Source organism: Lissotriton vulgaris, chromosome 5 (genome assembly GCF_964263255.1).
Source record: "Lissotriton vulgaris chromosome 5, aLisVul1.2, whole genome shotgun sequence".
In the NCBI taxonomy this organism is placed as follows: Eukaryota; Metazoa; Chordata; class Amphibia; order Caudata; family Salamandridae; genus Lissotriton; species Lissotriton vulgaris.
In genome coordinates, this window is record NC_141693.1 from 372,236,587 (window position 1) to 372,262,589 (window position 26,003).

Genomic DNA, 26,003 nt, shown 5'->3' on the forward strand with positions numbered 1-26,003 from the left:
GTGGGAAAGAGACTGGGAGTACTCCAAACCTCATTTGGATGTAGGGGAAGGGGGTAGAGGCGAGTTTCTAAAACGGCAAAAAGATTTTTTTTTCCTACATGAGAGAAAAAATATAAAACAAATACCATTTCACAGCAGCACTCCCAGGAGTCTGCATGGGAAGTTGCAACTGTCACAGATTTCTAGATGTACTCAAATAGCAAAAGTTGCAAATCTGTACCGGTATGTTGTAGAACTTTTATGGGAGCAGATTTACGATTTAATTTGTAAATCTGGTCCCAATTATCTATTTTTAAGCACATTTCTCATGAAGTCACTATTTCAGAGGGCGAGAGAACTTATAAAGTGTTAAGTTACCAGGTTACATTTTATTTTTGCTGGAAGGTAGCGTTGTCCGTCATTAAAATATATCAGGATCCATGAAAATTCAATTGCTACCAAGACAAGCAATGCCATATGTTATTAGGACATTGAAATGTGAAGAGCTCCATTGAAGACAATGGGGTAACTCCGGGCTTATAATGGCTGTTATAGGCCTCCTGCTACAACATTCCAATGTTTGTCTTTCTGTTTCTCCCTTTTTTTCAGTTTACAACATTCTACTCTCAGTGGGCGAAATGTTCTAATAGTCTGATAGCTCTTCTGCCTCAGGCTATAGCTGCAGTTAAAAAACTCCTTTGTTATTTGTCCAGCCACTCGGGTTGAGGGCCTTTGAAAACTTGTATAGCCATCAGCAGTGGGCTTTAAGGCTATATAATCTAAGGAAAATAAAAATGGTATTAGAGTATATTGCAGTTTCATTGCAGTGAGTCTTACCTTATACATGTCTTCATAGTTGCGGCAGTGCTTGGTGAATGGATTTTCCCCTCCTTCAGCCAGCAAGACCTTGGTGCTTATATAACGATGCATGGTAGGTTTCCGCACAATGGAGCTGGCTATTGACATTTTGTCACAGGAAGGATGGCTGCCAGGCACTATTAGGGTCTTAGAGGATTGACCACATGAAAGCCTTAGAAGAAACAAAAAACAGTAACCAATTTCAAGTTTGAATCCATTTTTCTTCATGAAATTAAATTTTGCACCATGTCAAAACTAGGAGTGGCTTCTTTATTCTAAAGGTCCACAGTATCCAAGTAATTGCTTCATGCCTAATGAAGCCAAATTGCATTTGTTAAAGAGAACATCTGTAAATGAGAACTCCTGAGAGCAAAACATATTTATTCCTCTGTAATTACTCTAATAGAATATATTTTCTCCATGTTCCGTCTAAGATGAACTACAGGGATATTGCTGGTGAACAGGAAATTTTCCAGCTATCATTCAGGGCTAGCTAGCTCTGAACGGAGCTGTCGCTCAGCACCCACTTACAGCCCATCCAACTCTATCAGAAGTCCTACCCTAGGGGTTCAAACAGTAGGGAATGGATCTTAAGAACTCAGAGCTCTGGGAAGACAGGGTAGGAGGATGCCGAGCAACAATGGCACTGGAAAAGCTGTGTGAACGTTACAACTGTCACATAGGGTACCCCTTCAACTACTTTTTTTTAAATTTCACCAGCTTCGAACTTTGCAAAGAATGCAAACCTTAAAAACCAAATTACAGGTTCCAAAGCATTTGACATCCATTTCACACACCCCTAGGTTCATGGTATTCCAACCTTTGAAGAACTATAGTACAGCATAAACTCATGTTCTTATATTTTTTTATCGCTGAGTACATCGGATGTTCAACGTACCCTGCAATACTAAGACAACTAATTACAAACTTGGTGTCCTGACTTCATAAAGCCCAGGTACAGCACCACACAAACCCAGCACCAGAGCATGCCTCCTCTCCCAGTGAATTAGTCAGGAGGTTCTGTTCTGTAACGGAAAGGGAATTGCAAGAGGTAACAGGGAAAACAAGCATTGGCAAAACCAAATAGGTCTTGGAAATCCAAAAGCTATAGGCATTGTCCATGTTACTATCTATAGGCATTGTTGGTGCATTGTCAATGTTAATGGCACATCAGCGTAGCCATGCACACTGGCTGCCCGGTGAGGCCTGCCCTCCTCGCAGTGTCACCAGTGGAGGATGTAATACGCCCTTGCCTCGCTGGGGGCCGGAGCACTGAAAGCAGTGCAGCGACATGCATCGACATAGAGAAGCAACATCCCCAAAATAGTTCTTTGTTTACAAGTGGTATCATGTAATAACAATGTAAGAACAATGCTATTTACATTAGTTCGATTAACAAAAGGGGGTGGTGATGAACAGAGTGTCTGAATTGAGCAGACCACTCTTACCCAGTCCAAAGATCAGGGCTTGATCCATCACCGTTATTTATCTCACTGCCCCATCCCAGCTCAGAACCTGGCTATATGCAAATCAGTCTGTCCCTGGCCCAGTGCATCATGGGAACAGGGCAGACTAAACTACCAAGCCAATTCTTTACCAGAAAGGAGACAAGCTACCGGGGACCGGTTTCTGGCATTTCAGCCTCTTCGGCCCGGCTTGCTTGAATCCTGATGGAGCAGTGAGAAAGGGACTCATGTCTGAGTATACCCTGCCACACCTATAGTGGCCAAAATCGATTAACAAAAGGGGGTGGTGATGAACAGAGTGTCTGAATTGAGCAGACCACTCTTACCCAGTCCAAAGATCAGGGCTTGATCCATCACCGTTATTTATCTCACTGCCCCATCCCAGCTCAGAACCTGGCTATATGCAAATCAGTCTGTCCCTGGCCCAGTGCATCATGGGAACAGGGCAGACTAAACTACCAAGCCAATTCTTTACCAGAAAGGAGACAAGCTACCGGGGACCGGTTTCTGGCATTTCAGCCTCTTCGGCCCGGCTTGCTTGAATCCTGATGGAGCAGTGAGAAAGGGACTCATGTCTGAGTATACCCTGCCACACCTATAGTGGCCAAAATCGATTAACAAAAGGGGGTGGTGATGAACAGAGTGTCTGAATTGAGCAGACCACTCTTACCCAGTCCAAAGATCAGGGCTTGATCCATCACCGTTATTTATCTCACTGCCCCATCCCAGCTCAGAACCTGGCTATATGCAAATCAGTCTGTCCCTGGCCCAGTGCATCATGGGAACAGGGCAGACTAAACTACCAAGCCAATTCTTTACCAGAAAGGAGACAAGCTACCGGGGACCGGTTTCTGGCATTTCAGCCTCTTCGGCCCGGCTTGCTTGAATCCTGATGGAGCAGTGAGAAAGGGACTCATGTCTGAGTATACCCTGCCACACCTATAGTGGCCAAAATCGATTAACAAAAGGGGGTGGTGATGAACAGAGTGTCTGAATTGAGCAGACCACTCTTACCCAGTCCAAAGATCAGGGCTTGATCCATCACCGTTATTTATCTCACTGCCCCATCCCAGCTCAGAACCTGGCTATATGCAAATCAGTCTGTCCCTGGCCCAGTGCATCATGGGAACAGGGCAGACTAAACTACCAAGCCAATTCTTTACCAGAAAGGAGACAAGCTACCGGGGACCGGTTTCTGGCATTTCAGCCTCTTCGGCCCGGCTTGCTTGAATCCTGATGGAGCAGTGAGAAAGGGACTCATGTCTGAGTATACCCTGCCACACCTATAGTGGCCAAAATCGATTAACAAAAGGGGGTGGTGATGAACAGAGTGTCTGAATTGAGCAGACCACTCTTACCCAGTCCAAAGATCAGGGCTTGATCCATCACCGTTATTTATCTCACTGCCCCATCCCAGCTCAGAACCTGGCTATATGCAAATCAGTCTGTCCCTGGCCCAGTGCATCATGGGAACAGGGCAGACTAAACTACCAAGCCAATTCTTTACCAGAAAGGAGACAAGCTACCGGGGACCGGTTTCTGGCATTTCAGCCTCTTCGGCCCGGCTTGCTTGAATCCTGATGGAGCAGTGAGAAAGGGACTCATGTCTGAGTATACCCTGCCACACCTATAGTGGCCAAAATCGATTAACAAAAGGGGGTGGTGATGAACAGAGTGTCTGAATTGAGCAGACCACTCCCAGTGTAAGAATTGGCTTTTGTAGTTTGGTTTGCCCTGTTCCCATCATGCACTGGGACAGGAACAGACTAATTTGCATACAGCCAGGTTCTGAAACTGGGATGGTGCAGTGAGCTAAAAAACGGTGTTGGATCTAGCCCTGATCTCTTGACTGGGTGAGAGTATTCTGTTTAATTCAGAGACTCTGTCCCTCACCACCCCTTGTTGTAAATATTTTTGTCCACCCTAAGCGTGGAAGGGTATACTCAGATGTGAGTCCCTTGCTCATTGCACCATCAGGATTCAAGCAAGCCGGGCCGAAGAGGCTGAAATGCCAGAAACCGGTCCCCGGTAGCTTGTTTCCTTCCCAGTGTAAGAATTGGCTTTTGTAGTTTGGTTTGCCCTGTTCCCATCATGCACTGGGACAGGAACAGACTAATTTGCATACAGCCAGGTTCTGAAACTGGGATGGTGCAGTGAGCTAAAAAACGGTGTTGGATCTAGCCCTGATCTCTTGACTGGGTGAGAGTATTCTGTTTAATTCAGAGACTCTGTCCCTCACCACCCCTTGTTGTAAATATTTTTGTCCACCCTAAGCGTGGAAGGGTATACTCAGATGTGAGTCCCTTGCTCATTGCACCATCAGGATTCAAGCAAGCCGGGCCGAAGAGGCTGAAATGCCAGAAACCGGTCCCCGGTAGCTTGTTTCCTTCCCAGTGTAAGAATTGGCTTTTGTAGTTTGGTTTGCCCTGTTCCCATCATGCACTGGTACAGGAACAGACTAATTTGCATACAGCCAGGTTCTGAAACTGGGATGGTGCAGTGAGCTAAAAAACGGTGTTGGATCTAGCCCTGATCTCTTGACTGGGTGAGAGTATTCTGTTTAATTCAGAGACTCTGTCCCTCACCACCCCTTGTTGTAAATATTTTTGTCCACCCTAAGCGTGGAAGGGTATACTCAGATGTGAGTCCCTTGCTCATTGCACCATCAGGATTCAAGCAAGCCGGGCCGAAGAGGCTGAAATGCCAGAAACCGGTCCCCGGTAGCTTGTTTCCTTCCCAGTGTAAGAATTGGCTTTTGTAGTTTGGTTTGCCCTGTTCCCATCATGCACTGGGACAGGAACAGACTAATTTGCATGCAGCCAGATTCTGAAACTGGGATGGTGCAGTGAGCTAAAAAACGGTGTTGGATCTAGCCCTGATCTCTTGACTGGGTGAGAGTATTCTGTTTAATTCAGAGACTCTGTCCCTCACCACCCCTTGTTGTAAATATTTTTGTCCACCCTAAGCGTGGAAGGGTATACTCAGATGTGAGTCCCTTGCTCATTGCACCATCAGGATTCAAGCAAGCCGGGCCGAAGAGGCTGAAATGCCAGAAACCGGTCCCCGGTAGCTTGTTTCCTTCCCAGTGTAAGAATTGGCTTTTGTAGTTTGGTTTGCCCTGTTCCCATCATGCACTGGGACAGGAACAGACTAATTTGCATACAGCCAGGTTCTGAAACTGGGATGGTGCAGTGAGCTAAAAAACGGTGTTGGATCTAGCCCTGATCTCTTGACTGGGTGAGAGTATTCTGTTTAATTCAGAGACTCTGTCCCTCACCACCCCTTGTTGTAAATATTTTTGTCCACCCTAAGCGTGGAAGGGTATACTCAGATGTGAGTCCCTTGCTCATTGCACCATCAGGATTCAAGCAAGCCAGGCCGAAGAGGCTGAAATGCCAGAAACCGGTCCCCGGTAGCTTGTTTCCTTCCCAGTGTAAGAATTGGCTTTTGTAGTTTGGTTTGCCCTTTTCCCATCATGCACTGGGACAGGAACAGACTAATTTGCATACAGCCAGGTTCTGAAACTGGGATGGTGCAGTGAGCTAAAAAACGGTGTTGGATCTAGCCCTGATCTCTTGACTGGGTGAGAGTATTCTGTTTAATTCAGAGACTCTGTCCCTCACCACCCCTTGTTGTAAATATTTACATTAGTTGGCATAATGTAAGCAATTGTTTTTTGTTATTGTAGTCTCCCTGCATTTATGGAACAATGTATATGTTCCCACTAAGTATGTTTTTTCCACTATATATTTCATGTTCCATCACATGAAAGAGATTAATAAAAGGTATATAAAGGAAATGTATGTTGGTAAATATAACACACAGTCAATGTTGTTTCATTGCGATGGTCAGCTTTTAATTTGATAGATGTGACAATTGAAAATCAAGCACAAAGGCATGATACCATTATACGTCAAGGGGAGATGTAAATATGAACTCAAACTCCAGTGTATTTCATAGATGCTTTATGTGAGTGCATGTTTGAAACCGGAAACCAATGTAAAGTCTTTTTTATGCAAGTATTTTGAAAGTGAATCAGAATTAAAAGTAATGTTTTACTGACATATCATTGTGTTTATTTGTACCATGATTTGCCGGTGAAGCATTTTTAATTGTGATTGCACACAAAACACACACTTAAATTGCACTTTTATCACTGCAATGGAAAGAGTTTATTTAGGTATATATTTACAAAGGGAATCATGCGATTAAAAACCTTCGTTAAAGCGTATGTTTTTCAAATAAATCGGATGCGCTCAGAATTAAAAGTAATGTTGCACTGGCAAATCAAAAAATAAAATAAACACAGTGCGTTAAAAGTATTTAACTTTGATTTGCTGATGCAACATTACATTTAATTATGAATACATGTGAATAACTTTTACAGCCTGCACTAAAACAAAGGATTTGTATTGCTTGATTTTGTTTGTAAACATGCACCTAAATAAAGTCTTTAAATTTAAGTGATAGAAGTGTGATTTAGCCTTGTGTTCTGAAATTCATCACAGGCACTCAAAATTACAATTATATCATACCAGTGCTGGATACGAGTGCTGACGGACACCAATCATGTGTAAAATAGCTAAACAGGCGCCCTTGTAAAACAGCATATGGCATTTGACCTCGGTCTTTGAATGCACAGCAAATGTGAAGAGATAAGAACAAGATTTACAGGCCTGTTAAGGAGCTTGCCCCTAGATGCATCAACGTTGTCATTTGCGATTCCTTATTTGCGAAAAATAAGGAATCGCAAATAAGGAATCGCAAATGGCAATGCATCATTAATTTCGCTATTTTATTGAGATTCGGTAAAAATCGCAATTTTTACCGAATTCCAATAAAATTGCGAGTTCCAAATAGCGAATTCGCAATTCCCATTCATTCCTATGGGCTGAAATGCCCATAGGAATGAATGGGAATTGCGAATTCGCAATTTGAAATCGGAATGCAACAAAGCCTTTCAAGGGTGGAGAGGGGGGTCCAAAGGACCCCCCCCTGCACCCATGAAATGCACTTTTACATGTGAGTTACATACACACATGTCCTAAGGACATGTGTGTCTGTAACGTACACGTTTAAAAAATGCATTTTTATGCGTTTTTAAACATTTTTGCAAATTACCACGAAGTTCAACTTCGTGGTAATTTGCATTTGCAATTTGTAAAATCGCAAATGTTTTGAGGATGATGCATTGCATTTAAGGAATCGCAAATTTGCGATTCCTTAAAAGCAATCGCATTTTTGGAACTCGCAAAAAATAGCGATTTTCCCAAAATGCTTGATGCATCCCAGAAACCAATTTAGGAAGTGCAAAAGGCCGATTTTTGCGAATCGCACCGTTTGCAGTTCCTAAAAAGGTTGATGCATCTGGGCATTGGAGCAGTAAGTGAAATTACGAGCGGTCTTGTTAAGTGGTTTTTAACAAAGAAAAAAGTAGTTCCTGAAAGAGATCCTAAAATGGAAGCCGTGGAGGGATAGTGTAATTGGTCAATGCTCTGGGGAAATGTTAAACACAGGAAGAGGCATGACAAATGCATGAAATGGACAAATGGGGAGAAAGAATATGAGAGTGATGATGAAGACAACAAATGGGAAGCCTATGGGCGGAAGACTGAAACCCACAAAGAATATACAGCATGTTTCTATGAGACAACGCATGCACTGTCTAGCCTAGACCTTAAAACAGACAAGGATAAGTTACTTACCTGTAATCCTAGTTCTCTTCCAGGTGTATCCTCATCAAAGTCATAAGCTCTGAATATTTCCGCCCATGTGCGGGGACCCCGGAAATAATATAAAAATTATATATGGAAATGCTCTTTTGGACTGCCACTCCCCTGAGGAAGTGAAATGTCTCGAAAGGCGTTGGGCGCTGTCAACTGCTAATTATTTGCGAGCTGAATTGTCCATACCAATAAATGCCTTGTTGGGGACAAGCATACCTGCGCTGGCGTGCGCTTTACTGTTGGACACTCCCCATGAGATATATAGCGTGATCAAGGGCTTTCCGCCCGAAACGCGTCGCTGGTTCTGTTTTAAATCAATAAATTTACCATCTTGCTGACTTTGCTGGTCCGGTCCTCATTCTTTGCTGGCGTGGAGGCGGTGTCTGCGAGCGCAGAGCAAGCTGGGGAGGAATCTCTTGTTCATATATTTATATATATATATATATATATATATATATATATATATATATATATATATATATATATATATATATATATATATCCTGAAACTCCGTGATTTCGTCGAAGCAGCCTGCTGGTATCGCCTGCCCCAATTGACACAGACACGGACCTGGACTCCAGTGCAATTTTATTTATTAATTAAATGCGTGCTAGTTGCCATAACGTTTCGGCTTGAAGATAGGCTTGTTCACATGCACACACATATATAATTTTTTCTCATACCAATGCAGCTCCCAATAGGAGGCTAAACAATGTAATTACACACATAAAGACTGTATTTGCCAATATATAAAAACACAAGAAGGCAAGTAGCACTTGAACTCTGTTTTTTAATGAGTAAAGCACTCATAAAGAGTAAAAACTGCAAATAAAGTAGACATTGTTAGTAGGGGTGTAGGGAATTTGCAAAATTGCCTTTCGCAAAATTTCGCGAAACGGCAAAAAATCTCTGCGAACATGCGGAATTTCGTGTGCTCGCAGAGATTTCGGGGACATGGCTTCTTTGCGAGTTCACATGCCTCTCTTGTGTTTATAAAAGGTCAGAGACCGATCAGAGCAGCAGATGAGGAGAAAGAAGCTCCTGGTCACAGGAACTGCACAGTGATTGCGCTCGTGAAAGTCAAGGATGCAAAGGCCTCCCTCAAGCAATTTTCGAGGGTAGATATGGGGAGAAAGCACACCTGCCCAGCCTCGACAAAGCTCACAATTTGTTTGGGCTGATTAATGAGTTACTGAATTTGAGTTTAAACTCAGGCACCTGCTTTATTTATATCTGTAAGTGCTTCCTGTTCAGGTTTAATTTTTGTGACAGGAGCATGGTGGCAGAATGAATCCTGCCCTGCATTAATCCAAGAAGATGCCACCGTTTTGTGCGATACCTCTACTCAACTGGAGTACTTTCTACTGGCTAATCAGTAAGTGATACCTCGTTGGGCAAATGTATAGTGCTTTTCCTACACTATAGCTGGGTAAAGAGCCAGAAGAGATGTCTAATGTGACAATGTGTATGTAACTTTGCCATCGCACCGAAGGGCGCCAGGGTCCCTTGAGTGAGCTGTCCATCATAGTGGGTAAAGGGTGGGAAGACTGTGCAGACCGCTAGTGTGTGTGGCGGGGCCAAACGGGCAGGGCTTCTATGCGAGTTTACATTCCTCTTGTGTTTATAAAAGGTCAGAGACCGATCAGAGAAGCAGATGAGGAGAAAGAAGCTCCTGGTCACAGGAACTGCACTGTTATTACGCTTGTGAAAGTCAAGGATGCAAATGCCTCCATCAAGCATCACAGCTAATTTTCGAGGGCAGATATGGGGAGAAAGCACACCTGCCCAGCCTCGACAAAGCTCACGATTGTTTTGGGCTGATTAATGAGTTACTGAATTTGAGCTTAAACTCGGGCACCTGCTTCATTGATATCTGTAAGTGCTTCCTGATCAGGTTAATATTTTGTGACAGGAGCATCATGCCAGAATGAATCCTGCCCTGCATTTATCTAAGAAGACACCACCATTTTTTGAGATACCTCTACTCAACTGGAGTACTTACTACTGGCTAATCAGTAAGTGCTACCTCCTTGGGTAAATGTATAGTGCTTTTCCTACACTTCAGCTGTGTAAAGGGCCAGAAGAGTTGTCTCCAGTGACAATGTGTGTGTAACTTTGCCATCGCACCGAAGGGCTCCAGGGTCCCTTGAGTGAGCTGTCCATCATAGTGGGTAAAGGGTGGGAAGACGGTGCACACCGCTAGTGTGTCTGGCAGGGCAAAAGGGGCGGGGCTTCTATGCGAGTTCACATGCCTCTTGTGTTTATAAAAGGTCAGAGACCAATCAGAGCAGCAGATGAGGAGAAAGAAGCTCCTGGTCACAGGAACGGCATGGTGATTGCGCTCGTGAAAGTCAAGGATGCAAATGCCTCCATCAAGCATCACAGCTAATTTTCGAGGGTAGATGTGGGGAGAAAGCACAACTGCCCAACCTCGACAAAGCTCACTATTTTTTTGGGCTGATTAACGAGTTACTGAATTTGAGCTTAAACTCGGACACCTGCTTTATTTATATCTCTAAGTGCTTCCTGTTGAGGTTTAATTTTTATGACAGGAGCACTGTGCCAGAAAGAATCCTGCCCTGCATATTTATCCACTAAGATGCCACCGTTTGTGCAATACAATTCCGTTCTGTCGTGGATCGCGGATGTTTTGACATAAAATGACGACATTTTGATAAGTTCCGAAAGTGTAACGGAATTTGCCGCCCACCCCTAATTGTTAACCTACAGGCTGCATTGTAAACCAATAGCATAGAAAATGTAAGCATTTTCAACAAAAACTGGCACTGTGCCTTTAAGGCAGCCATGACCCCTAGCTTCCCATCATGCCTCAGGGGTGACAGTTAGGTTAGTTGTTCGTTGCATAACCCTGAAGGTCAGGGCACAAAGATATCCTTTAACACTTCAGAAAAATCTCATTTGCCTGGGGAGGCGGGTGGGCTGCTAATGACTTTGATGAGGATACCCCTGGAAGAGAACTAGGATTACAGGTAAGTTACCTATCCTTCTCTTCAAGGTGATCCTCATCAATAGTCATAAGCACTGAATAGAATAGCAAGCTCATTAACCACCTGCAGGCAAATCAGAGTAAAATGACCCAACGTATAAGAACAGCCACAATCAGCTGTTGAACAGATTCCTCAAGGAGGCCTGGCCTACTTGGGTGTCTGTTCTGGTGTCTGAATCCAGACAGTAGTGCTTTGTAAATGTATGGACGGACCTCCAAGTTGCTGCCTTACAGATTTCAGACATGGGCACGTTATGGCGAAAAGCAGTAGTAGCCGCTTTTCCTCTGGTAGAGTGTGCTTTGGGAATAAACCCAAGGGGCCTCTGCACTAATTGATAGGCAAGTTTGATACATGAAACTATCCATCTGGAGGTGGACAGTTTTGAAGCTGCAAAACCAGTTCTGATCGACTCATAGTTAACAAATAGTTGATCAGATTTTCTCATGGACCTGGACCTATCGGACATAATTTTAAAACCCTTTTCAAGTCCAGAGAGTGTAAAGCCCTCTCAGCTGGAGTGGAGGGATTGGGAAAAAAGGTGGCTAGGAAGATGGTCTGATTCACATGAAAATCTGACATCAGCTTAGGAAGGAAAGAGGGGTGCATCCTCAACATAACCCTATGAAGATGGAAAACTGTATAGGGTCCCTTAGAGCAAAGGGTCTGTATTTCGCTCACTCTGCGAGCTGACGTGATCGCTACCAAGAAAGCTGCCTTCCAAGAAAGAGGTTGCTTTGTGTATGGGTTCGAAAGACGGACTCATCAATTTTGATAGTACCAGGTACAGCTTTCAGGGTGGTGAAGGAGGCCGGACCGGAGGGTAGACCTTCTTTAAACCCTGCAAAAAGTCCTTAACAGCCTGTAACTGGAAAAAAGAAGGCTGAGAAGGTGAACGTCCATATACAGTTATAGCTGCTAAGTGCATCTTAATGGAAGGGAACTTCAATCCTGCTTTCGCCAGGTAAAGCAGGTAAGGAGGGATGACCTCTTCCTGTCCTTTGGTTGGGTTACAATTCTTTTGCACACACCACATATAAAACCGCTTCCACTTGAACGCATACAAACGTCTTCTTGCTTCTTTCAAGATGGACATGCAGTCCTGCGGTAGTCCTAGGTGGCCATACTGGAGGACCTCAGGAGCCATGCTGCCAAGTTCAAAGAGGGAAGGTTTGGGTGATGAATCTTCCCGTTCATCTTGGACAGCAGATCCCGTCTGCATGGCAGCTTCCTGTGAGGGCATTCTGATAGGTGCAGAAGGTCCGGGTACCACCATTGTCTCGGCCTAGTCCGGGGCAATCAGTATCATCCTCATGTATGAATGAGACAGCTTGGTCACCACTTTCGGGATTAGCAGAAGGGATGAAAAGGCATACACAAATGTCCCTGACCATCGTATCAAAAGGGCATTCCCTTTTGATCTTGGTCAGTAGAACCTTGAGGTGAAGTCTCTGCATTTCGTATTTTCGTCATCCGCAAAGAGGTCGATGGTGGGACAACCCCATGACTGGAAGATGTCTTTGACGACCTTGTCGTTGAGAACCTAGTCTTCTCTGTCCTCGAAGTGACGGCTGAGGGCATCAGCTCTCGCATTCTGTTCTCCCAGCTGATGGACTGCTGTGACTGACAGATTCCGCCCCAGGAGCCTATGCCAGAGGGTTTGAGCATCCAGTGAAAGTGTGCGTGAGCGAGTTTACCCCGGTTTGTTCGGGTAGTACATGGTGGTGGTATTGTCCATCTGTACTAATATTGAACTTGCCTGAATGGAGGGGAGGAAAGCTTTGATGGCTAGGTGAACTGCTCTCAGCTCTAGCATATTGATGTGGTAGAATCGCTCTTTTGGGGACCATAGACCTTGTGTCTGGAGAGTTCCCATGTGGGCTCCCCAGCCCTGCAGTGAGGCGTCCGTGATCAGCGTTTGAGCAAGGCTGTCTGTTGGTCACACTTGTCCTCCAGATCCTGCTGACCGGGACACATTCATAGACTGGCATTGGGAGCCAGGAAGATGCATGATGCCATCGACCCCAACAGAGAGGCAATCCAAAGCAAAGGCGGTTTTCTGTTGTGCAGAACCAACTGGCATTTCTGTATGATGTAACACTGTCTCTGCTCCGAAGGAAACACTTTTCCTACCTCAGAGTCTAACAGAGTACCTAAGAAATGTATTCTCTGTGTTGGTTGTGAAGTCGATTTGATGAAATTCACATGCAGACCCAGCCGGTGACACAGATAGAGACAGTCCGGAAAATGACTCCTCGTGCTGTTTGGAGAAGGACCTTTCAACAACAAGTCATCCAAGTACAGGTACATGAAGATTCCCCTGCGACGCAGTGCAGCTGCCACTACCACTATGCACTTTGTGAACACTCGGGGGCTGACTTCAACGCGAAGGGCAGTACTTTGAACTGTTAATGAGAGGATCCCACCAGGAATTGTAGGTATTGTCTGTGATGCTGATTGATCGGGACGTGAAAGTATGCATCTTGTAGATCCAGCTAACACATCCAATCTCCCTGTCTGAGATGTGGATATATTTGATGAAGAGCCAACATGTGTAACTTCTCCTTTCTGATTGATTGGTTGAGTGTCCGCAGGTCCAGAATGGGTCTGTATTCTGCCTTTTGGCCCTTTTTCGTTACCAAGAAGTATCTTGGGTAAACCCCTTTCCCTCTTTGAAGTACTGGCACCTTCTCGATGCTGACTTTCTGACAAGGGTGGCAACTTCTCTCCGATTGAGCTTTAACTGGTGACATAATGATGGAACTGGGGGGATTGAGGAGGGACGGTGTCGAAAAAGTAGAGAGTACCCATTCAGCAGCATAGCTAGCACCCATGGATCCTTTGTGATAGCACGGCACTCTGAGATGATTTGCGATACTTCCCCCCACAGGACTGGTGAACGGCAACGGGGAAGGTAAGTACTCATTGCTTTGTCTGCGTCTTGGCGGAGTAGTTACCTTGACGCTCATTTCCTCCTCCTCTGGAGGAATGTCTGCCCCGATACTGAGATCTTTGCTGACCTTGCTGATTCTGATTTTTCTGCCAATGAGGGGTTTGAACCCTCTGTTGGGAGGATCGCCGATTGCAAAATTCCCTCTTCTTTTCAAGTCCCACTGCCTTCAGCGTGTCAAGTTCCATTTTCATTCGGGACATCTCTTCATCCGTGTGGGTCCCAAACAGAGAGGAGCCGGAGAAAGGAAGATTTAGGATGCGTGACTGCGCTTCTGGCTTGAGCGCTGTAAGTTGGAGCCAAGATGTTCTTCGTGCACATACCCCATGTGCATACTCATGAGTCGAAAGGGTAGTCCCACCCACCGTAGTGCTGATAACCTGGTTAGACACCAGTCTGCCCTCTGTTAAGATTTCCTCAAAATCTTTGTGATCTTCAGCAACTTTTCAGTGAATCTCTGTAATGAGTCCCACAGAGATCTTTCATAGCATCCCAGGAGAGCTGATGCATTGGAGACCTTCATCATGGAGGCCAAAGTGCCACAAACCTTCCTACCCCATGAATCCTGTGTTTTACTCTCCTTATCTGGTGGAGAAGTAGAGGAGGATGCCACAGCATGTGTTTTCTTTGCCGCAGCAATTATGACAGAATCCGGGAGATGGTACTTTAAGATTATCGCTGGAGAGGTCTTAACACTCGCCGGTGTGAGAAAGATGTCCATCACTGGCTCTATGATGTCTGGTACCAATTGGAGCAGAGGCTTAGATGCTGCTCTTTGGTGTAGAGTCTAAAAAATCAGAGGACTTACTTTGACGAGTCGGAATAGGGATGCTTTGCTTCGTCGCCCCTCTACCAAGAATGTCCTGAAAAGTGTAGACATCGTCCATCGGATAGACCCTTGATGGCAGACTGTCGGTCAAAGTAGGTGAGTAGTCTCTATGGGACGTACGAGTGGAAGAAGAGGAGGGAGATAGGGATCTGTGCGCTCTTCTCCTGATTTTTTATCTAGATCTCCTTCTGTGTGAGTGTGCAGGGGTGCAGCTGCAAGATCTGGCCCTTGAAGTAGAACGTTCTCTATCCACAGCCTGTACTAGACAAGCCAACAGAGATCTTTGGAGAGGGCTCGAGTAATGCTGCTCCGCTGTGACTGCAGCCGTGGACCAGTGATACAAAGGCCTGTTCCATTGCGGTGACAGATGGATGTAAGGTGATCTGTGCCTCTCTCGCCCCTCAGTAGATTATGCAGGAGGGGGGAGTTCACTTCTTCATGTGCAGGCCTGGTTGGGGAATTTTGGTGTCCCCCTGACGCTGGACGTCGAGATCCCTGGTAATAACTGGGGGAACCTGTTCTAGACGTCGGTCACGGTGATGATGATAGGCTTACTGGAGTTGAGGCGTCTTTGGAAGGGTTACTCAACGCTGATCTGGAGCGTCTGCGCACAGACTGTCATCTCAACGGAGACGTCTGCCTCGACATTGACTTTCAACTCTTTCAAGGTGGACTTGACCTTGCAGAGGAACGTCCTCTCGACGTTGAATGTCTACCGGACTCCGACAGAGTCTCATGCTTCCACGAGCGCTGCCCCCTCTCAGATGACTGGTACCTCGACGTCGACCGCCGTTGGGCTGCCGGTGACGGAGATCTCTTTCTCGATGCCGAAGATCCCTGCAATGATCGCGACAGAGTTTTCTGTTTCAACGTCCATGATGGAGTGTGCCGAATCCACGTCGAAGAGCCTTGTCCTGACTTCGACGGAGACTTCTGCCTTGACACCAAAGGAGGTGTCCTGTGCCTCGACGTTGAAGATCTTTGGACTGATTTCGACGGAGACCTGTGCCTCGACGTCGATCGCTGATGATGAGGCGACGACGGAGTGATGTGCCTTTACGTTGGTCCCCGATGACGAGGGGATGGATGTGTCTCGACGTCGAGCGCTTAGCCAGCATTGACGGAGTGATGTGTCTCGACGTTGATCGCTTAGCCAGCGTTGACGGAGATCTTTCTCTCGACTTTGAGTGCTGCCTGGTTGACGCCAATGGAGGATTTGTTACCTTTGTCGACGATGATTTTGTTGTCAATTGATGATGCGCCGGCATCACCAAAGTTTTGACTCCGATTTCTTCATCGTCAGCAGCTTGGATGTCGATCCCGACACCAACGGAGAACAGGCCGAAAATTTTCCACTCAACGTCGACCGGGTTCTCTTTTTCTGCGGCCTCAGAGGAGACCTACCTCTTTCAGAGAGGCCATAAAGTCGAATCCTCTCCCTGTCCTTGATGGTCCTTCTCGACAACTTCTTACAATATGGCAATTGCTAGAAGAGTGAGACTCAGGGAGGCAGAGGATACACACAAGTTGTTTATCTGTTCCGGCCTTCTTCTTGCCACAGGAAGGGCAAGGGTAAAAAAAAAAGAAGGCATTTCTAAATAAATAAACCTTATTTGGAATACAAAAAAGGTGTCACTTGCACTCTAAGACAAATAGACGTTGAGTGAAAGCAGAAAAACTAGAATTTTATAAGATATTGTTGACAGAAAGTCAAAAAAAGGAGGAGCTGAAAATCCAGGGTCCTGACTGAAGGAACCGGAAAGAACAACTGACCTAACTTCACCCCTGAGGCATGATGGGAAGCTAGGGGTCATGGCTGCCTTAAAGGCACGGTGCCAGTTTTTGTTGAAAATGCTTTCATTTTCTATGCTATTGGTTTACAATGTAGCCTGTAGGCTAACAAAGTCTACTTTATTTGCAGTTTTTACTCTTTATGAGTGCTTCACTCATTAAAAAACAGAGTTCAAGTGCTACTTGCCCTCTTGTGTTTTTAGATATTGGCAAATACAGTCTTTATGTGTGTAATTACATTGTTTAGCCTCCTATTAGGAGCTGCATTGGTATGAGAAAAAATTATATATGTATATATCATTATATATATATATGTAGAGCTGTATGTATATGATTTCCATATATAATTTTAATATTATTTCCGGGGTCCCCGCACATGGGCGGGAAGATTCAGTGCTTATGACTATTGATGAGGATCCCCTGGACGAGAATAATTGAAACTCAACAGTCCTTGCTTAATTTAAATGTATATGTTTTTACTGTGTTTGTATACTGTGTGGTCTCCTGGTATGGACTGATCGATTGCATATGGGTGCCTAAAAGGAAGAATACATGGTTATGAGTGGGTACCAGGGTGGCTGTGAGTGCATACCTGGCTTAACGCATGCTTGAGAGTATGGAGTTCATAAAGGTCATGTTAAAAATGGGATTTCTGGTTGGCTAGGGCTTGTCCTAAGCCAGGCAGAAACCACCACTCTAGTCAGGGCAAGGGAGTTACACGCTGAGGATAACCCCTGCTCACCCCTTAGTAGTTTGTCACGAGCAGTCATGCATATCCCAGAGGCAATGTGTAAAGCGTTTGCGCAACACACACACACACACACCAGTGACACACTAGGCACACCACAAAGGAGACTCCAAACAAGCTCAAATAAAAAATAGCCTTTGTATTGTCATAAACACATTAGACCCTAATCACACAATAGACTCTGTGCCAAATGGCAGTAACTAGTAATTTACAGGGGATAATATACAGGACAGGGCCAATATGGCAGCTGTCAGAACCATTAGAAAGTACAAGTATTAAATATAACACAACCAGTACCTACTGGTAATACTTTACTCAGCATCATCACTTTAGGCCTCAACACATTATGCATCCCAATAGGCATAAACACATTATTCATCACGTTAGGCATAAACACATTATGTTTCACTTTAGAGCCTTACGCCCTCCCAGCACATCAGGTGCTTCACAGGTCACTGGCCGTTCCTCGGGGACCCATCTGGGACTTTCCCGTCATGCCCTATGTCCACCAAAGTCAGGGCGCAGGCCCAACAGGCCAGCACCAGAGATGAAGGCGAGGGTGTAATTCACCCTGGTATCTCTATAGACCCAAGCAATGCCCCCAATGTAACAGTTGCCCACAATCAGGCGGTGCAGCTGTGGGACTCACTGGTCGTAGGTACCTCTAGTGCCACTCTAGCTGCCTCTGCAGCGAAGGCAAAGTGCGTGAAGCACTGGGGGGGGGATGCATCTCACTTTTCCTAACTAAGGAAATGCCCCGGTCGTTGCAGCTGCCCGTGCTTTTGCGGTGCAGCTGTGCAAAACAGCACTGGCACCCACAGTGCCTTGAGAGTCCCCTTCACCGGGGCTCTTCCAGTGCCATTAACGGCACCCACAATGCTCAAATTTTAGCCCCACTCACCAGGGCTGTTCTGGGCAGGATTCAGGCACCAACAGAGTAACCGACTGGCCTCCCACTCACGGGGACTCTTCTTACTTTGCCCCCAGTCCCTTTTCTGTTACACTCGGTACTTCGGCAAGGAACCCGTGAGACTTTGGTCCTTCTTCTGTGAGCCTGAGAAGCTCCAACTTGTACCAGGCTGCACGTGGGGCTTCAGCAGGGAGCCCGCAACGCTCCGGTCCCTCTTCTGTGAGCCTGAGAGGCTCCAACTTGGGACAGGCTGCACGTATGGCTCTCCTCACCAATACAGGATCCCTGCCTCGAGTCAAGCACCTTGTTGCCTGCCTTCCGCTCCGGCTGCACTGCTTCCAGCTGGGCCCGCCCACAGTAAGGCGGCCTTCGCCTGGCTTCGGGCCGCCTCCTTCAGTTGCTGCGCAATGCTGGCGGTTTTGGCGGCACTTCGTGGGGGATTAGGGAGGGGGAGCACCACTGTGACAGAGCTCCTCACTCCTTTCTGCCATGCACACAGCAATGCGGGGTGGGCTCTCTCTGGGACTCCGAGGCACAGAAATGTGGGGTAGGCTCCCGCTTTACTCCCAGGCAGCGCCGGAAATCCCCATGCTGGGATTCCCTCGGGACACTCTGCAGCACATCGCTGCCGGACCTCCCAACCCCTGGGGCACTCTTCACACCCCAGGCTGGTGTGGGCCTCCCTCTGGGGCTCCGGTCACCAAGATGTGGTGCTCACGAGGCGCTAAGACCAAATCTAGGTGAGCAGAGCTGGGCACAGGCAGGCCAACATGTAGGGACCTTCAGCAAGCAGCAGCAGGGTCCCACAGCGGTTCCTCCTTGCCCAGCAGTCCTTATAGCCCCCAAACAGGTACAAGTCAGCACCTTTACAAGGGGTTACAGCCCCAATATTTATACCAGGTTAGTCTTTGTTCCGCCCTGGCAAAGGGCTTGGGGATCCAGTCCCTACTGGATCCAGGGGGTTTGGGAGCATTTTGTTTCCAGAGTTCACACCCTCCTTTGTCAGGTTGGGCTCTGTCCTCAGATACACCTTAGGGGGGCGGAGTCAGCATTGAATCAGGTAGGCACAGACCCATTCATGGGCTACTCCTGCCACTACTCTAAATGTAGATCTGCCTATTCAGCCAAGCGCTGACTCGCCCTGGCCCTCTGGAGCCCCACACCTCACCAACCCCTGTCACTCCAGTGCTAGACATGCAATACACATCAGGCAGGCAAAGACACATAGCACACATGAATGCCATCTTCTAAAAGTGGCATTTCTAAAATAGTGATCATAAATCTGCACACACCAGTACGCAGCATTTATCACTATTCCAAACATATCAAACTTGACCACGCTGCTCCTTTCATATCAGGAATTACCGAGAAACACTTATCAGGGAATCCCCAATACATTCCTATGAGAGGGCAGCCTCACAGCGGTGAGAAACCAAAATGACTGTTTGTCAATACCTGGACATGTCACACGCTTAAGGTACATGTACTACCTTTTACCTACAATGCACCCTGCCCATAGGGCTAGCTAGAGCCTACCTTAGGGATGACTGACATGCAGTAAAAGGCAGTCACAGACGTGGCACACACTTTAGGTGCCATGTCACTGCGACAATAAACTATGTCCACAGGCCCTGCAATGGCAGAGGCCTGAGACAGGTTTGAAAGGCTACTTTGGTGGGTGGCGCAAGCAGCGCTGAGAGCCCTCCAGTAACATTTAATTTACTGGCCCTGTGTATCTGAGATACCATTTTACAAGAGACTGACAGATAAATTAAATACGTCAAACAGTTGTAGACCAATTTTACCATGTTTACCACAGAGAGCACGCACATTACACTAGACAGCAGTGCTGAAGTGCCCAGAGTCTTAAAACCAGCAACCCCAGGTCAGAAAAAAGACGAGGAGGAAGGCAAAAAGTTCAGGGATGACACTGCAAAAAGGGCCTAGTCCAACAGGTCACTAGCAGAGAGCTAAATATTTCTCCAAGCAACATAAAAAAGGGTCTGAAATCAAACACAAACATGTGATTCTCATACACAATGGGACAATGCTTACGAAACTGACTAAATAAAACATTTATGATTAATGAAATGATCGAAATGACTGAAATTACATTTGTAGAGTACATGTTAAGCTAACTGTTTTTCAGCACAAATAATGCAGACAAGAATAAAGCAAAGGCTGAATGACTAGCATAAAAGAAACTTTTTCATGAACTTTAAAAAGGCTGAGTGATTGTCAATTACTCAGATGCAGATAGGCACAGAGTTGCATAAAATTAAGGGAAGGGAAAAACATAGAACGCCCATCAATGCAGGAATGACTACAGTTGGAAGCCATTATTCAGTAAATGTTTTTAAGCTGAGAGAAAGGGCATGTCTGCAGGGAATGAGATGGTCAGATAGGAAGGACTTGAGTAACAGGAGCAATGAACAAAGAAGAAGCCAGAGGTTTTGAATGTCATTTGCTCCCTGACCAGAAGTTGGTGAACTTGCATATGTGCAGGAGAGACAGAATGCAGTTGCTAAAGGCCATAACGAATGCTCTACAACATCCCTATGTCACGATCGGCCAAACCCGCATTGAGGGCGCTGCATTGGCTGCCAGTGCGAGAAAGGGTGAAATTTAAATCTCTCTGCCTCGCACATAAAATCTTGCAAGGTAAAGGCCCTCCCGCCCTTCAAAAGCTGGTGACCCCGTATAAGGCAAGTAGAACACTACGCTCAGACCAACAACACCTACTTAAGATCCCTAGGGTCAAAAAGGCCCGTTCAGGAGGGAGGAGATTCTCCATAAAGGTTGCAACCCTCTGGAACTCACTTCCCCTAGGTTTGCGCTCTGAGCCATGCCTTTTGCGTTTTCGTAAACAACTGAAAACTTTTCTCTTTTGTTAACCCGCTGTGCCTCTTACTCACTTAATTGTTACTCTGTTTGGTTAAGCGCTGGGATGCTCTAGGGTAACCACGCGCTATACAAAACTGTTTTAATAATAATAATAACCTAAAAGATCAGTAACATTATGGATGTTTTATGTTTATAAAGTTTGCCCAATAATATGGCAGGCGGATTCAGCCTGATGTATTTGAATTAATGGAAAATGAAAAATGAGAAACCACATTGGAGGAAACCAAATCATGGAAAACCAATTTAAAAAAAAGAAAATTTTAAGGAAAAACAAATACATTGACAGTTAACCCCTCACCCGCTGGTGACGGAACCCCTCCGTCATCAGCCGCGGTCGCGCTGTGCTGATGACGGAGCGGTCCCGTCACAGCCCGCTCGGAACGCCTGCGCGGCGCGGATTCCACGCCTGCGCTGAACGTTCTATTGAGCGGGCGGGGCCGTGACAGAACGGCTCCGTCATGAGCACAGCGCAACCGCGGCTGATGACGGAGCGGTTCCGTCACCAGCATGCGTCAGCCGCTCTTCTGCCCCGCCCCCTTAGCACTGCGGTGGAATAGCCGCCGCAGTGAAGGGGTTGAAACATTTTAAAACAAAGAAAATTATAAGGGAAAATCCCAAATTACATTAAACTGGGGTGTAGATTAGAACTAGTGTGGCTTTTCGGGATCATGGATGGGTAATGTTTAGGGAGGATTAGAGGTATTTAGGGGTCAGGAATGGGTTAGACTCAGTTAAAGAATTATGTTTTTAGTTATCAGCAATGAGTGGAGTTTAGGGGTGATCAGGGGTTTTAGGGTTCACAGATGAGTGGAGTTTAGAGGTATTAGGGTTCACAGATGGGTGGATGTTAGGGCTGGTGAGGGTGTTTAAGGTTCAGTGGTGGCTAGAGGCTAGGGGAGGTAAAGAATGTTTTGGGAATCAGGACTGGGTGAAGTCTATGATGGTGAGGGGTGTTTAGGATTCAGGGATGGATTGAGTTTACATGTTGAAAGGGGCTTTTAGGGGTTCAAGGATGAGAGGGGTGTAGGGGTGGTGAGAGGTTTCTAGGGCTCAGGATGGGTGGTGTTAAAGGGCTTTGAGGGATTTTTTTAACGGTTCAGTAATTGTTGGAGTTTGGGTTTGGTAAGGGGTTTTAAAAGGTCATGAGTGGGTGGGGTTTAGGTGTAGAAAGGGTTTTTAGGGTTCGGAGTGGAAGGAGTTCATGGGTAGCCAGGGGTTTTAGGGCTCAGGAATGGGTGGAATATAGGAGTAAAATGGCTTTCAGGATTTTGGGATGGTGTAGTTTAATGATCAAGGATGGGTGTGGTTTAGGTGTAGTGAGGGACTTTTAGATTTCTGGAATGGGTAGAGTTTAGGAGGAAAAAGGGCTTCTAGTTGTTGAGGAATGAGTGTAGTTTAGGAGTGGTTTAAGAGGGCAGGAGTTGATGGTGTTTAGGGGTAATGAGGGGTTGGGGTGGTGAGTGGTCAGCGAATAAATAGCATCTGACTTAAATGTTTCTGACAGTGTAAAAGATATACATCTGAAATAATGTTCCCTGAAGTAAAGCACTGAAATAAATACCTCTGACAAAGCGTTTTTTGAAAGTATAATCTGCAAACATTGGGCCTCAAAAGGTTTATGGCCCAGGGCAGTGCAGCAAGAAATCTTGTTGCACTGCCACATGTCAAAAGAAAAGGGCAGTAATGCATCGTATCTCATAAATGGCACACAATGGGTTGCCATGGGTTAATGCAAGAACTTTTGCGCCATGGTGCCAGGGTGTTTGCCTTGTAGGGGTGATTGTTTCTGGGACACCTTCATGCACAAATACAATCATGAGAGGTGTTTTCCTCTTTCTATGTGTGGTGCAGAAGGCAGCACACATAGAAAGAGGAAACAACAAGGAGATATAAAGAAATGTATCCCTGCTGCGCCTCCCTAATGCCTCCCCTGTGTTGGCATTAGAATCTGATACATTCTCAGTTTTACTCTTGCTTGTCAATCTGGGAAGACTTCAGATTCCATGGGTGTTGCTTAAAGCAACATCACACTATCCTGCAAATGTTGTAGCAACATCTTTGTTTTCGAATAAATATTAACATCTCTCAGAAACCTTTGCATTAGTCACATGGCCTTTCATGATGTTCCTTAACATGTAACCTAACTGCTCCTATTTTTTATTTTGCTTTTCCTCTTCTTGACAGCACAGTGTTTTCAACGCATCTAAAAATCATACTTTCTGCCAGGCCGTCACATTAATGTTCAAACATTGTTAGGTTTATTAGCAAAACCAAATTTAATATCGTCCAATAAACAGCAAATCATATGAAATAACAAGCTAAAATAATGCTACAAAGTAAAGATGTGATTACGATGTTTGTGTATAGTAAAGCATTGTTACTAAATAGAGTCTGTAAGAGGATGTGTAAAGGATATGGTGATTACGTAGGATGGTTCTTCTGTTAGAGAGGTTGTGGTACAGAAGCAAAATGGATGCTTTTTAAAAATTGAATTGAATTTTCCAATGCAGCAGGCATCATACAATGCAATTCTCATATACCCCCTCAAGCAACCCCAGGAGATCTTTCCTCTAACCCTTCTCCAAGCAAGAAATTTCATGCCCAGAGTTCGTTGGGATAAATTGTGTCCATGGGGGCATGACTGAACTTGGTGCCACTGATCTTCCACCCAACAGCCCCACAAAACTGCTAAACAGAAAAAACAAACCCCCTCCCCCCTTGACCCCCCATCCCTTCTCCCCCCCTGCCGGTGTGCCACAGCCTTGCTCTTCAGGAACGCAATGTGAGAGAACCTTCATGTGTCTAATTATTAGGGGCGTCGTCCAGGGACAACGTATCCGTAAGCCGCAGGAGACAAAGGTATTTCGGGTACATAACTGTGTTGAATTCAGATGCCAAAAGGGAAAGAATGGGCTGCCAGATAGTGGCTAAGGATGCTATGTATTGGGTAAGATTGTCTTCAATCCGCTCCATGCCCACTATGTACCAAAGTTTGTGTAACCAACCAGTATGTGTGAAACGCCTTTGAGTTCCCCAAACCGAAAGTATGTGCTGTACAGCAGCCCCCATAGCCAGCCCCATCTGTCTCCCCCTGATTGACTTTAGTGGGAATGTGAGTGCATTAGGAAGCCCTAAGAGTGTGTAGGCAGGAAAGCGGGGAATTTCTGTATCAAACTGTTTGTCAATATCGTCAAGGACTGCCGTCCAATAGTCCATTAGGTCTCTGCACTCCCATAATAGGTGGGTCAATGAACCTATCTCATCACATCCCCTCCAACAAGTGGGGCTGCGGTCTGGATTACCCTTGTTGAGCCTGACCGGCGTCAGATACCAATAGGTCACGACCTTAACTGCTGCCTCCCTGCTGGTAGTATTCCTGGCTGTGTGTTTGGCCCTGTAGTGTATGGCTTGCAACTCTTTGTCAGAGAGGTTTCTCCCCAGTTCAATTTCCCACCGTTGTTGGCCTGCCGAGTGTTGCGAGACGCCTGGGGGGACCCAACATCCTGTAAAGTCCTGTGATAATTTATCGGTCGGAGACTTTGGTAGCGAGCCACTTCTCATAAGTCGTGAGTTGCCTACCTAAAAGGGGGCGGATTTCCGGCTGAGTCAGCCAGTGCCTAATTTGAAAGTATTGGTACTGCCACTGAGCCTGGTGATCATACAACTCCGTGAGGTCAGAGAACTGGATGAAGCCATTGAGGTCAAATAAATGCCCCGCCGACCTGCATTCGGAGTTTCATCACTGTGGGAACGCCCACCTTTCCAGTCCTGGTTCAAATGCTGGGTTATCAAATAGAGGCGTGACTGGTAAGGGAAAAGTAGTAAGTCCCTTTTTGACCGCCATCTCATCTCATACTCGCAGGACAGTTCGTGTGATGGGGGATTTATTGAGGTAAGCTGGTCTGTCAGAACATTTCAAAAAGGGAATCTTCCATAGCGATGTTTGCGCCATCGCTCTGTCTTGGAAGAGCCATGTCTTCTCTAATTCGGGGTGGTTCCACTCTAGTAAATAGCATAGTTGCGCTGCTTGGAAGTACCACAGCAAGCTAGGGATCCCTAGTCCTCCCTTATCCAGGGGGCGTTGGGCAAGGTCTTTACGCATCCGTGGGCGTTTCCCGGCCCAAGCAAAATGTTGCACTGCATCTTGCAACTTCCGTTCAGTTCCCATTGGTGGACTCACTGGTATGGTCTGGAATATATTGAGAATTTTGGGTAAGATGGACATTTTGACCGCTGCGACTCGGCCAAGTAGTGACAATGGCTGTTGCTGCCATCTCCTCAGGTCTCCCTGTATTTGTGAGAGGAGGACTCACTGGTATGGTCTGGAATATATTGAGAATTTTGGGTAAGATGGACATTTTGACCGCTGCGACTCGGCCAAGTAGTGAGTATGGCTGTTGCTGCCATCTCCTCAGGTCTCCCTGTATTTGTGAGAAGAGATCTGAGTAGTTCCGAGTGACTGTCTGTTCGGTGATCAGGGTCAGCGGGGTCGGCATCATCCCCAAATATGGGATTGAGGCGTGAGGCAATAGGCCCCCATATATTGGGGTTGAGCCAACAAGCTTGAGTGCGTTATGACCTAACGGGAGGAGCATGGATTTCGCTGTGTTCATTTTAAAGCTGCACACCTTCCCAAAGGCCTCCAATTCTTTTAAGAAAGCGGGCACTGACTGCCTGGGGTTGTCAAGTGCTGCCAGGATGTGTTCGGCGTAGAGGCTAATAGCATGTGGCTCCCCTCAAAAGGTGATGCCCACTATGTCGGGATTGTCCCTGATTCTCTGCGCTAGAGGTTCTATGTGAAGCGGGAAGAGGAGGGGTGATAGCGGGCATACCTGT

General features: G+C 46.0%; 1 protein-coding gene across 1 annotated transcript in view; it reads right to left on the bottom strand.

Moving 5' to 3' along the window:
* RNF207 (ring finger protein 207) overlaps positions 1-26,003 on the bottom strand; it is a 900,262-nt gene that overhangs the window by 103,363 nt on the left and 770,896 nt on the right. The window contains exon 13 of the mRNA XM_086921721.1: positions 817-1,009. Coding sequence (XP_086777847.1) covers positions 817-1,009 — 193 coding nt within the window. The remainder of the gene's footprint in view (positions 1-816; positions 1,010-26,003) is intronic.